Source organism: Dromiciops gliroides, chromosome 4 (assembly GCF_019393635.1).
Source record: "Dromiciops gliroides isolate mDroGli1 chromosome 4, mDroGli1.pri, whole genome shotgun sequence".
Classification (NCBI taxonomy): Eukaryota; Metazoa; Chordata; class Mammalia; order Microbiotheria; family Microbiotheriidae; genus Dromiciops; species Dromiciops gliroides.
In genome coordinates, this window is record NC_057864.1 from 112,860,403 (window position 1) to 112,878,829 (window position 18,427).

Below are 18,427 nucleotides of genomic sequence, written 5' to 3' on the forward strand. Positions count from 1 at the left end.
GATTGTCGGGCTGACGGAGGACAGCTTTCAGAGCCTGCTGGGAAACGTAGTCCTGCGTCGGGGAGCGAGTCAGACGCAGTTATTAACTGCAGCACAGGAAGGAACTGGGCCAGTTTGCTCAGTTGTGCAAGGTCGGGTCTCTCTATTCATTTTTTTTGGCGGGGGACGGGGAAGTCGGAGAGTTAAGTGGATGGGGAGGTAGGGGGTGGGGAGAAAGGGTAGACAAGTCGGAAGTATGATCGAAGCTTATATTTTCAAATTTCTGGAGACATAAGTGTGCTCCGAGTGTGCAAGTTTTAACTTTGCAGCCCAAGTTTAACTTTTGAGGAGAACTTGATGTTGCCCATGTGGCAGCATTAGAAGTGAGTGGCCACATCTTCCTGCCTCAGTCTTCAGAGATAACAAGTGAGAGCTCTCATACAACTGGGAATCAATGGCCTTTCTTTGTGTTCCTGCCTGAGGCTTCAGAAGAGAAGAGCAAATAGTTGGCTGCTTATACCTTAATGAATGCAGCTCTGTGCCCACTGCAGCTGCAGACCTGTATCCTCTCTCCTTCCAGTGTGGGAAGGCAACTCCCCTCACCCCATGCACATTTGGACGCACAAACAAGAATTAGCTTCTTCCTTCTCAAATGGGCAAGCAATCAGCATAACTTGGAGGGGAATGCAGAACGTTAGAGATGGAAGGGCTCTTTGAGATCATCTCATCTAACCCAACTCCCCATTTTATTTAAAAAAATAGTAAACTGGGGCAGCTAGGTGGTGCAGTGGATGGAGCACTGGCGCTGGAGTCAGGAGTACCTGAGTTCAAATCCGGCCTCAGACCCTGGGCAAGTTGCTTAACCCCAATTGCGTCACTTAAAAAAAAAAAGTAGTAAACTGAGGGAGACCTCAAGAGGGAAAGTGATGTCACAAAGCTAGATATCCTTGGCTTCTTCATCTGCTAATGCCTTGCCTCTGTTGAATATTTCCCCTTTATCCTGTATATAGTTTCTTTGTTTATAGTTATTTAGCACCCACTAGGTGCTTAATAAATGCTTGTTCTATTTCCCTTTCCCTGCCCCCCCCCACAATAGACATGGAATTAAATAGTTTTCAAAAAATTAAATTAGTTTCTATAAGAGGGCAATGGAGAGATATAAGAAGGCTGTGAAGTATAAGCAATAAGGAACTTTATAGAATGGGAAGGAAAGATATTATTGAGGAAATGCTTGATAAGAAGAGAAGGACTAGTGATGCTGGAAAGTCTCTGTTGGTATCCTGTTATCAACATTAGATATTGAGAGTGTTAGATGTGTTTAGCACAATAGATGGGCCCCTGACATGGGCTTAGGATAAGTCAGAAGTTTCTCCTGTGAGAAGTAAAACCGGGGGCAGCTAGGTAGAGCAGTGGATAGAGCACAGGCCCTGGATTCAGAAGGACCTAAGTTCAATTCCGGCCTCAGACACTTGACACTTATTAGCTGTGTGACCCTAGACAAATCACTTAATCCCAATTGCCTCACCAAAAAAAAAAAAAAGAAAGAAAGAAAAAAGAGAAGCAAAACCAAAGATGACCAGATGACAGGATAGACATGTTGAGGAATCAAGGAACTATTAAAATTTAGCTTGGCCAACTATATTGGGGAGATAAAATTCTATAGCAGGACCTGACTGGAGCTAAAAGACAGAGATAACCCCAGAAGTCAGGACCATCATTCAAAAAAAAATCCCCCTGACTCTCAGGAATATGGCAAGCATCCAAGTTTTCCCCACCCCACCCCAAAAAGGAGTTTTCCACTCTCAGGTGGTCACCCCATCTATCCTCTATAAAAGCTTTTGCCTTCCTTCTGTTCTGGGAGGATGAAGTTTCTAAACCTTCTCCCTGGGGGTGAAGTCTTTGACTTCCCACCTCGTCAGTTTCTATAATGCCAAATAAAATATCAGTTTAATTCTTTGAGGGTGGTGTTGGTTTTTTTATTTTATTTATTTTTTTTGCAGGGCAATGAGGGTTAAGTGACCTGCCCAGGGTCACACAGCTAGTAAGTGTCAAGTGTCTGAGGCTGGACTTGAACTCAGGTCCTCCTGAATCCAGGGCCAGTGTTTTATCCACTATGCCACCTACCTGCCCTGTATCATTTTAATTCTAATTGGACTGTGTTCAAGAGTGTAATTCTTTACCAAGGAATACCTAAGGACTCCCACCTTTTTCCCCTGTGACACTCCCGAGTAGCAAACTTATGTGAACACACAAGAGTCAAAGACAGGATGGTCAGTCACATTTGGTTTGTGCACTGAATAATTGTAGGGAAGTTATTTATGAGATCAAAGGTCCTTTTGAATGTTTGAGTTAATTGTTCATTCCTTTGGTTCTTCTTTGTTCAAGGCCAAGGGTTTTATAGGAGAATTTGCCCTTTGTTTTGTATGTTTATTTGTTCTGTGTGTTTAACTGATTGTTTTTGTTAGTGGTTATTAAGTTTATGATAGAAAAAACATCTTTTAATAAAGCCAAGAACAGCATATGGAGCAGAGAAATCACTCAGTTCAGTACTATTAGCTCTTTGCTGCAGTAAGTAGCTAATGAAATCAAATATGAAAATCAATAATGAGCAGACCCTTTGAGAGCAAGACTGACACTGAAAAAGCCCTTCATCAGTCAGGGTATCTTAGGGGAAGATCGCTTTTTCAGGCAGTTTTTTTAGGCCAGTTGCTTTTTTCAAAGTCCACAAACTCCTTAGATCTAGTTATCTAAAATCACTCAAGTCAACAGTTCCAGGTTACACAGTGATCTTTAGAGACTGTTTGTAGATTCAGGAAGACCTGAGTTCAAATCCAGCCTCAGACACTTGACACTTACTAGTTGTGTGACCCAAGCAAGTCACTTAACCCCAATTGCCAAGCAAAAAAAAAAAAAACCAAACCAAAAAAAGAGACTGTTTGAAAGGCTCTTCTTTGACTATTTAAAATTTTATTAATGAGGAAATGAGTGCCATGCTCAGATTTGCATAGCACTTTCAGATTTAGGAAGCAAAGCTATCCTGTGAACAAAGCCCAAAGAAGGCATTTTTACTGCCTAGGCAAACTTTGAAAATTTCATAAGCCTCAACAACTGGTGAATAACTGACCCAATTATGGCCTATGAATGTAATGGAATACTATTGTGCTGGAAGAATTGATAAAAGGGATGGTTTCAGAGAAACCTGGGAAAACTGTGCATGAACTGATGCAGAGTGAAGGGAGCAGAACCAGGAGTAAAATGCATATAACAAAAACAACCCTGTAAAGACAAACAGTTTGAAAGATTTAAGAATTCTCTGATCAATGCAAAGACCAATAATGATTTCCCTAAACCAATGAAGTGCCTTTCTTGACAGAGATGTGATAAACTTGCAATGAAATCTACATCTTTTGACAGGACTAATACTAGAATTTGTTTTGCTTGAATGACTATGCATATTTGTTTAAAAGGTTTGGTTTTTGTTTTTTTTTTCCAAAGATAAAGTTGGTGGGAGGAAGAGAAAATAAATATTTGTTAATTCATTTTTTTTATTTTTAAAGAAAAAAGTTAAAATTTTATAAATGATGTTACTACTGTCCACTAGAGGTTCTGCGCCTTTGTTGTTATACTAGAAACATCACAAATTAAATATTTCTATACCATTGTGTTAAAGGGGAAAATGGGGTATGGGTTTGGGTGTTAGGGGTTGGGGTTCTTAGGAATTCCTCTTTAAAGAATTACACCCTCTTGCACACAAAAGCAGTTAGAATAAAATGGTAGTTTATTTAGGGGCAACGGAAGGGAAGGGAAACCAAGAGAAATCCTTGGACTTCTCTTGGCGAGAAAGGCACAAAGCACATGGCTCTGAGGTACCAATCTCCTCTAGCAGGAGACTGGCAGGTACTTTTATAGAGGACTGATGTGGGGAGGGGTGACCATTTGACTGTGGAAAGTTCCTTTAGTGAGGGAGGGCCATCCCCCACTGGTGGTGGCTAAAGGAATTGGGTGAGGGGTGGCTACATCTCTCAAGCCATCTCTCTCTTCAGGACACAAAGGCCGCAGCCACACCCAAAGTTATCTCCCTAGGGGTAAGGGAGATCAGAATGAAGGGTGGAGGTCCAGAAGCCAGCTCAGTCCGATTTGATTCTGCTTATCTCTCTAGGCGTATCTGTCCTCTAGTTTAGTTTCTCTGGAAGATTCCTCAATGTGCCCTAGAGAACTGCTGGGGAACTTTGGGCCCACAACAATTGTGAGAAGAATTTTCTAGTATTAAAATACCTATATAAGGGGGCAGCTAGGTGGCACATTGGATAAAGCACTGGCCCTGGATTCAGGAGGACCAGAGTTCAAATCTGGCCTCAGACACTTGATACTTACTAGCTGTGTGGCCCTGGGCAAGTCACTTAACCCTCATTGCCCTGCAAAAACAAAACAAAACAAAACAAAAACCTACATAAGAAGTCATATTAAAAGGGGAAAGGAACAAATATTTATAAAGTGCCTACTATGGTCCAGGTACTTTATAAATATAATTTCATTTTCTCCTCACAACAAGCCTTTGAGGTAGTTGCTATTTTTTATTATCTCCATTTTACAGTTGAGTAAACTGAAATAAACAGTAGTTGAATGACTTGCCTGTAGTCACAGAGCTAGTGAAAGTGCTTAGGCAGTATTTAAACTCAGATTTTTCAAACTGACCTGAACTCAGGTCTCCCATACTCTAAATGTTCTATCTACTTTGCCACCTAGCTGCCTCATTGCATCCCCACCCCCACCTACCACCCCCACTTCCTTCCTTTGCAGTCAATAAACATATGTATATGTATACACACATATTCATATATATTACATATATGCAGAGATAATATACATATATGTGTATATACATGTGTGTATATATGTGTGTCTATATGGATATTGCCAAGTCTGTGTCAGGCACTATGCTAAGCACAGGTTATATCCAACCTAATTTGCCCTCCTCCCTTAATCCAGGCTTTTCCCAGAAAATTCATAGTGTAAACACCATCCCCATTTTACATATGATGGTAGAACTAAGACTGAAAGGGTTAAGTGTTTTACCCATAGTTAATAGTACTTACATTTGCTGCCAGTATGACTTTGGACAAGTCACTTCATATTTCTGAGTCTCCAGTTCCTTATTCCTGTAAGCACATGCCCCTTTCAGATTTTCAGTAGCCTCATTTGCCTATAAAAGGGCCAAGAAGAAAGCTGGGCAGTTAGTAGCAACAACGACCTTGCCACCTTGCCACATGGACTTAGGTTTTCTCCTTACATTTTCTGAGAAAGCTTACTACCTACTCTGCTATCTCAAAGCAGATTTTGGCAAATTATTTAGCAAATAACCACACTGTGCCTGGACTACCAAGTTGCAAATTTGAGAAGTATATTAGAAAGGCACCATAAACCCAGGTAAAGTCTTGGAACAGGAAAACAAGCTCAGCATCAGGAAAAAAAAATAAAGGCAAAAGACATGGAAGGAGGTAGTAGAGAGGAAGATTGTTCTCTGTACTATGGAACTCAGGGCCTTGGATGGCGTCTTCTAGGAAACAAATAACAAGTGTCTTCTTTTTTTCTTTTTTTTTTTTCTGGAGCAATGAGGTTAAGTGACTTGCCCAGGGTCACACAGCAAGTGTGTCTGAGGTCATATTTGAACTCAGGTCCTCCTGAATCCAGGGAGAGTGCTTTATCCACCATGCCACCTAGCTACCCCACGAGTGTCTTTTTAAAAAAGAAATAGTTAAAAGACTATAGGGGGGCGGGCAGCTAGGTGGCGCAGTGGATAGAGCACCGGCCCTGGAGTCAGGAGGACCTGAGTCCAAATCCAGCCTCAGACACTTAACACTTACTACCTGTGTGACCCTGGGCAAGTCACTTAACCCCAATTGCCTTACTAAAAAAAAACCCAACAAAACAAAACCAACTCAAGTCCTCCAACTCCAAATTTAACATTCTTTCCACAACAGTAGTATATAATCTCTATGAATCTATAATAGCTAATATCCAAACTGGTATAATGTATGCTTCAAAGGCCATTTGTATAATCTTTCCTCATTGAATGGAGATTAATTACTCAATATTCCACATCTGTGTGAGTGGCCAAGTTGATGAGAACTAGAGAGAGGAGAAATCTTGGTCTTCTGGCTTCTAGGTTGTGTGAGAAAATAACTATTAATAATGAATTTCTAGGAGAAACCCAGACACGGTAATGTTAGCTGCTCTCTCCCCTCCCAGGAAACCAACCAGCGATGAGCCTTCAGTTTAACAGGAATGCAGATTGACTTTTCTGATTAGCTAGGGGAGGAAGCACACCTACATGGTTGGAATTGGCTCTCTAGACCACTCCCCCACCCCCAAGTCATGTCAATCAATGGAGCTGAATGATACTAATCAATTGTTTTAGATGTGTGGTGACCTGCCTCTACCAAAAAGAGGTTAAAAATCCCTAGGGACACGAGGCTCAATCTTTCTCTCTCTCTCTGGCCTCCTTCCTGGGTCTCTTCAAGCTGGGCATATAATGGTTTAGGCCTGTAAATCATGGGGAAGTAAGGCAGACACATGATCAATACTTTATTAATATGTGATCTTAATGAATAATAAATGCTTGCTGCCAAAACTTGTGCAATAGCCTTTAATTTATAAGTAGCAATATTTTGTAAACCCCAGCCTAGTCCCGTCATATTTTAAATAACTCTAGGAAGTAGCTGATAAAATCAAAGTGAGGCTTCTCTATATGTTGGCAACTTCCCATGATCTTTTAGAAAGTGAAAGGTGTGACTTTTCTCTCCAGCTCAGAAAGCCAGAAGACCAAGATCTCTCCTCTCTCTAGCTCCCATCAACTCGGCCACTCACACAGGCATAGAACACTAAGTAATCAATCTCTACCAACAAGGATGGAGTCCCATGCCATTGACCCTTTGAGCCAAAGTGTCATGGGGCGCAGAGCACCCCAGAATTTCTCTGGGGCACACCGAGGAATCTTCTCCTTGAGAAACTAAACCAGAGAACAGATAACGCCTAGAGAGATAAGCTGAACCAAACCGGACTGAGCTAGCTTCGGATTCCTACCCTTCATTCTGGTCTCCCTTACTCTGGAGAGATAAGTTTGGGTGTGGCTTCGGCCTTTGTGTTCTGAAGAGGGATCTGTAGCCACCCCTCACCCAATTCCTTTAGTCACTACCTGTGGGGGATGGTCTTCCACTGCTCACCCAATTCCCCCAGCTACCACCAGTGGGGGATGGTCCACCCCCATCAGTCCTCTATAAAAGTACCTTCCAGTCTCCTGTTCGAGGAGATTTGGTACCTCTGAGCCATGTGCTTTATGCCAAATCTCCCCATGAAAAGTCCAAGGATTTCTTTCATGGTTTCCCTCCTCCCACCCTTCCCTTCCCTTGCTCCTAAATAAACTATCACCTTATTCTAACTACGTTTTGTGTGCAAGAGGGTGTAATTCTTTCTAGAGGAATTCCCAAGAACCCCAACCCCAACCCGTACCCCATTTCCCCCATATCAAAAGGTTACGCTGGAATGACCAGACAAACCCAGTTCTTCTGATTCCACATCACACAATCTCAGAGTTAGAAAGAACCTTACAGGCCACTTGGTTCATTCTACTGACTTTCTTTTTTCTTTTCTTTTGTTTTGTGTGTGAGGCAATTGGGGTTAAGCGACTTGCCTAGGGTCACACAGCTAGTAATTGTTAAGTGTCTGAGGCCGGATTTGAACTCAGGTCCTCCTGAATCCAGGGCTGGTGCTCTATCCACTGTGCCATCTAGCTTCCCCCATTCTACTGACTTTAAAGAAGATGAAACAGGTAAAACAAAGTTAAGCAATTCATTCGTGGTCACATAAGCAGTAAGTAGCAGAGCCAGAATTCAAACCCAGCTCCTTTGACTCTCAAGCCAGCAGGTTTTTTTCAATATATCTGCACAAGCATGGTATAGCAAAGTGAGAGGATCTACATTCAAATTCTGCGTTTGCTGCTTACTAGCTATGTGACCTTGGAGAAGTCATTTATTTTCTCTGTGCCTGTTTCTTCATCTATAAGATGAGAGAATAGGGGCAGGTAGGTGGCACAGTGGGTAGAGCATCAGCCTTGGATTCAGGAGGACCTGAGTTCAAATCTGGCCTCAGACACTTGACACTTACTAGCTGTGTGACCCTGGGCAAGTCACTTAACCCCAATTGCCTCACCAAAAACCAAAACAAACAAAAAAAGATGAGAGAATAGACTGGACGGCTTTCTAAGGTCACTTCCAGCTCTAAATCTATGATCCAATTTCCCTTGGCACAAAACACATTTGTGGGTGGCAGTTTATAGTCATGGAATGTAAAGTACATAGAACGAATGATCCTAAATTGATCTAAAAGAAACCTAGGGTTTCCTTTCTCTACAAAAGGCTTAGTGAGTGCCCAGAAGAGAAAATAAATGCTTTATTATAGCATCTGCTCTGTGTAGCTGATCCAGCATATGTAAGTATCTAACATGTGATTATCATACATAATATTGTACTTGATATAGTGGGAAAATGGGGTACGGGTTGGGGTTCTTGGGAATTCCTCTTTAAAGAATTACACCCTCTTGCACACAAAACATAGTTGGAATAAGGTGATAGTTTATTTAGGAGCAAGGGAAGGGAAGGATGGGGGGAGGGAAACCATGAAAGAAATCCTTGGACATTTCATGGGGAGATTTGGCACAAAGCACATGGCTCAGAGGTACCAAATCTCCTCGAACAGGAGACTGGAAGGTACTTTTATAGAGGCCTGATGGGGGTGGACCATCTGCCTGTGGAAAGTTCCTTTAATGAAGGTGGACCATCCCCCACTGGTGGTAGCTGGGGGAATTGGGTGAGGAGTGGAGGACCATCCCCCACTAGTAGTGACTAGAGGAATTGGGTGAGGGGTGGCAACGGATCCCTCTTCAGGACACAAAGGACGCAGCCACACCCAAACTTATCTCCCCAGGGTAAGGGAGACCAGAATGAAAGGTAGGAATCCCAAGCTAGCTCAGTCCGATTTGGTTCCTCTAGGCATTATCTGTCCTCTGGTTTAGTTTCTCAAGGAGAAGATTCCTCGGTGTGCCCCAGAGAAATTCTGGGGTGCTCTGCGCCCCATGACATACTGGTGATAGATAGAAAGCCTAGCGTGTAGGCAAGAAACCTTAAATTCAAGCCCTGCTTGAGACAAGTTAGCTATATGTTCCTTAGCAAATCACTGAACCCTTCAGTGACCCGAGGCAACTCTCTAAGATTTCAAGATGCGGAAAGTGGTCAGTCCTGATTGGTAGAGGAAGTGTCCTCCCTCCGATTTCCCTGCACCAATGAATCTTAAATCTGGACCAAAAACAACAACACCCCTACACATCCAACATAACAAACACTATATCAATCAGGTTTTTTTAAACATAAAGTGATAGATTTTATATTCTTTTAATATATACAACATTTCCATGGATCACTCTTCTATATAGCTTCTTCACTTCCTAGTATGTTGTCAAAGGCTGAGTTGATGAGGAAGGAATACAGGACTGAGGTCAGGAAATCTGTGCTGTAGACTTGAATTTGTCAATTGATCCTTGTGTGACCTTGGACAATAACTGTCATTCATATAGCAATTTTATTTGTTTGTTTGTTTGTTTTGGTGAGGCAATTGGGGTTAAGTGACTTGCCCAGGGTCACACAGCTAGTAAGTGTTAAGTGTCTGTATATAGCAATTTTAAGTTTGCAAATTGCATTTGTATGTCACAACACCTTGCAGGCATTATTATCCTCATTTTGCAGGTGAGGAAACTGAGGCATGTATAGGCCATGTGGCCCATCCAACCTCACACAACTAATAAAAGGCAGTTTATTCAGACTTAATCTAGCACACCATTCAGTGTGCCTAGTAGTCTCTCTCATTAAGTGTCCTCTCTGGGCCTCAGTTTCTCCAGCTGTGAGATATAGAAACGGCGCAGGAGGATTGAGAGGGCATTTGGGCTAGGTAATGTCTAAGTCCCTTCCAGCTCCAGGATGGGGCGGGGTTGAAAACAGGCCCAGACCTAGGGTGGGTAGATAGCGAGGGGCCGGGCTCGGGCTCGGGCTCGGCGGGCGGGGGCGGGGCCGGGGCCGGGAGGCTCTGGCTCCCCCGGCCCGACCAGCCTGAGCCTCTCCTCCCCTGCCTGACCTCCCCGCCTCTCACGATGGCGGCTCCGGGGCTGCGGAGAAGGCCGCACCTCTGGCGGTTCCTGCTGGCGATTGTGCTGGCCTTGAACTTGGCCGCTGTCCAGGCCCAACAGACGCCGCGCACCCCAGAGCGGGGGCCCCCGGTGCGGCTCTTTACAGAGGAGGAGCTGGCCCGCTACGGCGGGGAGGAGGTAGCAGATGGGGCGGGACGGGACTGGACGAGGTGGCCGTGGGCACAGACAAACAAAAGAAGTGACACCCCCCCCCTCCCCCGGACTGACGGACCGACAGCTCAACCCAGCACTCCCAATACTGGCGGGGGGGGGGGGCGGGGAGAGGGGGGAAGGACGGGAGACTGGAGAAGGTGACAGAGAGACCAAGAGCGGCTGGGGCTGGGTCCAGTCTAAGGCCAAGGGGCGGGACTTCCCGCGGCGGATTTAGGGAGGAGGAGATTATAGCCTTAAACGGACTCCTTTGGAAAGAGAGAGAGAAAGAGAAAGAAAGAAAAGAAAGAGAGAAAGAAAGAAAGAGAGAGAGAAAGAAAAGGAGATCGGAGGGAGGAGTTGTCTTATGAGAGAGCTTATTCGGGTGTCTGAACTCCTTTTCCCTAGTGAGACGCCAGTCTCCTGAGTTCTAGTCCTGAATCACTAAAGCCTTGTGTGACCTTTGGACAAATTACTTCCCTTCTCTGCACCTTAATTAACTCATCCGTGAAAGGAAGGCGTTAAACATCTCTGCCTCCCGACTTTCCTGGCTTCCTTCAAGTCTTAGATAAAATCCCATCTTCTACAAGAAGCCTTTCCTTAGTCCCCTTAATGCTAATATGTTCTTTCTATTGATGATGTTCAGTTTATCTTGGGTATATTTTGTTTGTAAGTAGTTACTCGCATGTTGTCCACTCCATGTGTGTCCATTAGTCTGCGTGCTCCTGGACAGCAGTGACTGTCTTTTGCCTTTCTTTGTATCCCTAGTGCCTGGCACATTGTTGGGACTTAATAAATGCTTTTTTGACCTACTGACCTTGTCCAGGAAGTAAACACATGGAGTTTTTTGGGGAATATCTTCCTCTTCCCTCCCCCATCATTTTAATGTGTTTCATAATATTTATGGGGCTCCCTTAATAAAAATGGCTGCTTAAGATCTAAGCCATAATTAACTAATTAAGCCCTAATGCAGGCTTTCTCCCCCAACTCCAGAATCTCCCAGTAAGATGTCTGTCAACTTCCTGATATGGTGGGTAATGCCACAGGACAGACTGATTGTCCTACCAAGGCCTTGGGTGATCTAGTGAGGATCATTCTGACCTAGTTCCTAAACAATCAAAATTGTGTTCAGTATTGAAAATGTATAGGCAATGACCTGGGGAGGAGACAAGATGGCAGATCACCCCAAATGGTTAAAAAAAAAAATCTGAGTTCATATCTATCTTCAGACACCAGCTGTGTACTACTTGCTACTGGACAAATCATTTCACCTCTCTCAGCCTCAGTTTCCTCATCTGTAAAATGGGGATAGTAGCATCTGTCTCCCAGGGCTGCTGTGAGGATCAAATGAGATTTTTATACACACACACATATACATATAAAGTTGTATCTGACTCTTCATGACCCCATCCTAGTGCTTTGCCATTTCCATTCCCAGCTAATTTTTTTGTTTGTTTGTTTGTTTTTGTGGGGCAATGAGGGTTAAGGGACTTGCCCAGGGTCATACAGCTAGTAAGTATCAAATGTCTGAGGCTGGATTTGAACTCAGGTCCTCCTGAATCCAGGGCCAGTGCTTTATCCACTGAGCCACCTAGCTGCCCCCCCCCCCCAGCTCATTTTTGCAGATAAGGAAACTGAGGCAAACAGGATTAAGTGACTTGCCCAGGGTCACACACTTAGCAAGCATCTGAGGCCAGATTTGAACTCAGGAAGATGAATCTTCCTGACTTCAGGCCTGGCCACCTAGCAGCCCTTAAAGTGCTATATAAATGCTAGCTATTATTATTGTTATCATTATTACATAGTTTACTATGTCCCAGTGCCCCCAGTGTTTATTCCCATACCCAGGATGCCCCTAACGCTGACTAGCATATTCTTCCTCCTACCTCAACCCTACCCCATCAGCAAGGCCTTCAGCAATGTAAAAAAGTCATGGTGTCCAAGGGTAGGTCTCCTCTCTATCTACCTGTGCCCCATATGAACTTCCCAAGGAACAAGAATCCCTAGTTAAAGCTCTGAGAAATTTTATCATTTTCAACTTTCTTCATTTGAACATCCTATCCCTTCATCTTTCCTTACCTTTACCAGGTCTTTAATTCACTAATTGAAGAGAAACCATAGCCCAGTATATCCTTTTTACTTCCTTTTGAATGTACTCAATAAAATTCCAAGCAGGAGACAATACATGTTTCCATTTCTCATACATGCTGATCTTTCCACTGCTTCTACAACCTAGGTAGTCTCTACAGTATGATCTAGTACTTGAGCTTAGATTTTCCCCTAGTTACTTCACATGCATTGTGGTGTCATGGGATGCACTATATGGAGTCAACAAGCCTGAGTTTGAGATCCACCCCTGCCACTGTGAACCTTGGGCAAGTCAATCAAGAACTGAGTTTCAGATGCCTCACGTATAGAATCAGGATTAAAATCCTGCCCTACATCACAGGATTATTGTGAGGATCAGGGAGGTGGAAGGACGTTATTAAATTATCAAGTCCTATATTCATTTCGACAAATACTGATTAAGCACCTACTATGTGCAAGGCACTGAACTAGACCGGTGGTCACCAATGTCGTTTGTTCCATGAACCACATTCAACTATAACAAAAATGTACTGTGAACCCCCATGGTAATTTAATATATTGCTTATATTTTTAGATTAATTCAGAAAGTGCTTACTAACTACAAGGATATATATTGCCTCCCAAAGCTCTACATTTCTATTAATATTATACCAATATAATTATATAATTATGAACTATACCATTTTCTTCTATAATTGTGAAAACAAAATATAAACTTATAAACTAATTACAAATATTTTTTGGAGGCATCCTATAAGAATTAAAAGAACTAATCCAGAAAATGTCATTATTTATGGGACTTATTAATTTATTGATCAATATTAAATATTAATTTTTTATTTTACAAATTTTGTTGCATACAAATAACAACTTTAGTGACATAAGCTACAATTTTGAAGATTTTAAAATAACATAATAATCACTTATAAACTTCATTTTAATGTTAGACTTTTATTTGAACAGAGGTTTTCAATATTTGGCTTAACAGCAGTCTGGTTCCACATTGATCTCATTTCTATATTTTGATTTAAAGCAAAAATAAAATGAAAATGCTTTCTCATACAAATATGAGGAAGAAAATTGTAAGAAAAAACTTCAATCTCTTTTGATGAGAGATGGAAATTAATTTTTTTACTTTTAGCTACATAAGCAAATGATTTGCTGATATATAAAATATTTATTCTTCCATTGACAAACACTGTATTAAATGATAAATGCTCTTAAAGTGAAATTGTACATATTGCTTCTTTTGAACAGTTTACATATAAACTAACCTTTATAAGGAAAAAAATCTCATCAGACATGATTTTCTTCTCTTCTAATGCTGGCACACCAGCTGTACGGCTCACAGAAATTCACTGACCAGTGTTGCCAACCAGTTCATTTAAAAATTCACCAGATAGAATAACAGTTACTAAGTAACTGATAAGTGAAAGATGAATAGTAACCAAGTAACTAATAAGCAAAGGATAAGTTTAAATCTGAAAGCAACCTTAACAATACGATAGGCAATATATGGTTTGTTTATGCAGAACATTTGTAATGCTTTGTGATAGTTTCATAATGGCTTATAAGACACGCACCCAGTCAGTCATCCTGGTTTTCAGGCTGACGTTTGTCCTGGAACACAAACATTCCTAATATCTTGATCATGTGATCACATAGCTGATGAGGTACCTGGATCACAGGATAACAGAGATTGAGGTAGCTGCTCTGGTGCACTGTACAGAACACTAACTAGACTATGCGTGTGCATCTAGCCATACTTTGGGAATTGGTTCAGACTTTAATGTTGGACTCTTGCAGGGGTGGGGTGGTGGTGGGTGGCTTCATGAAATTAAACAATTTAATTGTTTCACAGTCCAATTTAAGCAACCACTAAATAGGAATTAGCAGGTAGGTGGTGAAGTGTGTAGAGTACTGGACTGGAAGTCAGGAAAACTCATCTCCCTGAGTTCAAATCCAGTCTCAGTCACTTACTAGTTGTGGGACCCTGGGTAAGTCACTTAACCCTGTTTGCCTTGGGACCTCATTTATAAAATGAGCTGGAAAAGGAAATGGCAAACCATGCCAGTATCTTTGCCAAGAAAAGCCCAAATGGGGTCACAAAGAGTCGGACTCGAGAAAAAAAAAAAAACCCGAACAACAAAAAACAGGAATTCAGAAAAGGCAGAGCTCATGGGACACTGTGGTAGAAAAGACTACATGGAGGAAGTGGAAATTGGGTTAGGCTTTGAAAGATGAGTAAAATTCGGACTGGGAGAGAGGAATGGAGGGTGAGAAGATAGACTTTTCTTATACTTTGTATCCTCAGAGCTTAGCCCTTCTTCCATTCTTCATTTCTTTCCTTCAGAATAGGTAAGTGGCAGAAGTGAGCATAGCTTATCTAAGGGACAAGTCTGGCAAAAGATGAGTTTATATAGTAGAGAGTGATAAGGTCACATGAGTAAGGTAGGGGACTAGCGGCAATGTAACATTAACTGTTACAGACATTTATCTCGGAGGAAGATTGGGATGTGAGAGTGACTAAAATCTTTAACATTTTCTGAGCTTTGGGGCACCGTTAGGGACTTAATGAATGTTTGTTGACTCCCTTTGGATTAAAAGGTGCTAAGTAGATGACTTTATTTTATTATAATTATTAAGTTCCTGGATCAATTTTGCTATATAAATGAATACAATCTTGTCATTTTGGTTATTTGGAAAAAGATTAGGCTTCCTTGGTGTCAAGTCAGCTTCCATACCACTTTTGTCTTTGTATTCTTAGATCCTAGTAGAGTGCCTATCACAGTGATTAATAAATACTTATTGACCGATTGATTCACCTTGACAATAGGATTCTATCTTATTTACATTTCTTTTCTGGGGCTACAGCTAGAGCATCTCCTTGGGAACAATACTTAGCAAATTTATGAAATTTTCTTTGTTTAAGCACAAAACAGTGCTGAGTCCTCCAAGAAGCACTCTCTGATCTCTGATGACGGTGATCTCTTTTGACTGTTGTTTTACCGTAGCACTTTCTGTGGATCTCTGTTATGCTTTCATTCTATTCTACATTATGAAACTTACTTGCATTCTCTATTAGATTGTAATCTCCTTGAAAGCAGAGGCTGTCCTTTTTTCATCTGTGTATCCCAGCACCTAGAACAGTGCTTTGCATTTAGAAATTTCATAAACGGTTGATTTCAAATGAATTGTATTTTTCTTGAATTACTAGGCTTTTTACCCATGAAACTTTGCATCTAACAGGTCTTGCATTTCACATCAGTTAACCAAGCTCAGTGAGTGCTTTTTGATCAGAGGATAAAGCCTGGCTTTCATTAATTATTTAGCTTTTGGAACTGAGGAACGATATGATTAACAGGATAATTTATAAATTTGCCAATTGCTCATGTGCTGATGAAGGTGAGGGTGGAATATTAACAGTGAAGGCAAGGGGGATGGAGGTGGGAAGTGCTTTTCCTGCTAACTACCGGTGCTGGTGAGTGGGCAGGCTATTTAGTTTCTTAACAATTTTCCCAGACGGAGGAGATTCGCTTGACATGTCACTGACTGATGAATGATATTTTTCCGGTCTTAGTGAGATGGTGAAGGAAAAAAGACATGGGAAGAATGAGCCTATTAAACAAAACAGATGTTGGGGAGAGATTAGATTTGGGGGGAGTAAAGCCTGTTGGCTAGTCTCTTAGTCTTTTCATCCTAAAACGAGATATTGTCCATTATCTGCACATAGTAGAACCACAGCTATAATCATCTTGCAGGAAGCTGAATATGAATAGGATTTGTTAAGGAGAGAAATAGATTGTTTCTGGCCTAACTTCTGGATTCTCAACATCATGCCCTCCTTCCCCACTCTGCTTTGGGCAGAAATTTGTATCCCTAAAGAATCTGGTATGTCACTGCAGGCAGTGATCTGTTTTAGGGACCATGCCCAAAACAGTGCAGGCTGCATAGTAAATCCTTATTATAGTCTTTGGGGGGGGGGCGGGGCAACAGGGGTTAAGTGACTTGCCCAGGGTCACACAGCTAGTGTCAAGTGTCTGAGGCCATATTTGAACTCAGGTCTTCCTGAATCCAGGGTCAGTGCTTTATCCACTGCACCACCTAGCTGCCCCTTATTATAGTCTTGATGACCTGACTTGACATTGGTCTGGTGCCAGTGTATTGAAGTATGGAAATAATCAGAGTTGGTATAGGAGGTAGGAAACATGCGGCAATTAGACTAGGCAATCTCTAAAGTCTCTTTTAATTCTAGGAGTTCTACAGTTCTGGGAGACTTATTGAGACAAGTCACTTGAATTAATATAGAAAACCTTTGGACTTAATATTTATCCTGAGTAAGTGGCATTTTCCATGGGGGAAGCTAGGTGATGCAGTGGATAAAGCACCCTTGGATTCAGGAGGATCTGAGTTCAAATATGGCCTCAGACACTTGAAACTTACTAGCTGTGTGACCCTGGGCAAGTCACTTAACTCTCATTGCCAAGAAGAAGGAAGAGGAGGCGGGGGAGGAGGAGAAGAGGAAGAGGAAGAGGAAGAGGAAGAAAAGGAGGGAGAGGAGGAGGAGGAGGAGGAGGAGGAGGAGCTAGGTGGTGCAGTGGATAAAGCACTGGCCTTAGATTCAGGAGTACCTGAGTTCAAATCCAGCCTCAGACACTTGACACTTACTACCTGTGTGACCCTGGGCAAGTCACTTAACCCTCATTGCCCTGCAAAAAAAAAAAGTGGCATTTTCCTATACTGTGATCTTGCCCATCCCAAAGTAGGAGCTCCACTCCCCCAGCCTATGGTGCTGGCTGTACTTGAATAATGGAGAGAGGGTGATTGTTCCCTAGGAATTTGTGACTTCATTAAGTAGACAAAATGTACCCATGTGGTACATTACATGATAATATATCTGTTTTATCCTTCTCTGGGGAGTGCTGATATGCCATTGGTTAGGGCAGTAGAGAACTCTCCCATCCTGGAAGAAGAAAGGTTTTCTGTTCTAAAATGCTAATGAAGAGTGGTGTAGTAGACAGGTGCTGATCTTGGAGCCAGAAGACATGAGTTCACTCAAGTTCCAGCTCTGCCATTTACTAATTGTGAGATCCCAGACAAGTCATTTAACCTTGAATTTTGGTTTCCTCATCTGAAAAAATGGAGATTACAATATTTCTACTCTGTGTGGTTGTCAGGAATGGTTCTCATACAATTTAATATACTGTAGCATTTTTCACTCTTACCATAAGTGAGAGGACTGGACTACAGTCTGTAAATCAGCTGTCAGCTCTAACATGAGAGGCCTAATTATTTTTCAGAGAACACTAGTTTCACTGATTGACCATTCAGGTGCCTAGCTTTGGTTTCTTTCAATTTTTTTTTTTTTTGGTCATAGAGGAAAAAATGATGGTGGCTCAGTGGATAGAGAACTTGGCCTGGGGTCAGGAAAACCCGAGTTCAAATTCAACCTCAGGCACTTAGTAGCTATGTGACCCTGGGCAAGTCACATAACCTCTGCTTGCCTTAAGCCACTGGAGAAGAAAATGGCAAACCATTCCAATATCTTTGCCCCCCCCCCAAAATCCCATGGACAGTATTGGTATGCTAAGGTCCATGGGGTCATGAAGAATAAGACACAACTGAATGACTGAACAACAAAAAAATTATATAACACTAAAGTTTGCAAACATTTCATTTTATCCTCACAATAACCCTAGAAGGCAGGTGCTATTATTATCCCCATTTTACTGATGAGGAAACTGAGGCAGTCAAAGGTTCAGTAACATATCCAGGGTCACACAACTATTAAGTGTCTGAGGCTAGATTTGAACCTATCTTTCTGACTTAAGGACAGCTACACTATTATCTACTTCACTACCTAGCTGCCTTATACTAATGAATTCAATATGTCAAAGACCTGTGATTTTGTTAGTGTGGGAATTCCTTCTAAAAGTAGCTAGATAACTTAATAGGTTTATCTTAGATTTAGCTCTG

The 18,427-nt window shown here is 42.0% G+C and overlaps 1 protein-coding gene across 1 annotated transcript in view; it reads left to right on the forward strand.

Annotated features, from left to right (window-relative positions):
- Positions 1-10,091: 10,091 nt before the first annotated feature.
- NENF (neudesin neurotrophic factor) overlaps positions 10,092-18,427 on the forward strand; it is a 30,771-nt gene continuing 22,435 nt past the window's right edge. The window contains exon 1 of the mRNA XM_043964169.1: positions 10,092-10,351. Within this exon, the coding sequence (XP_043820104.1) occupies positions 10,178-10,351 (174 nt within the window). The 5' untranslated portion in view covers positions 10,092-10,177. The remainder of the gene's footprint in view (positions 10,352-18,427) is intronic.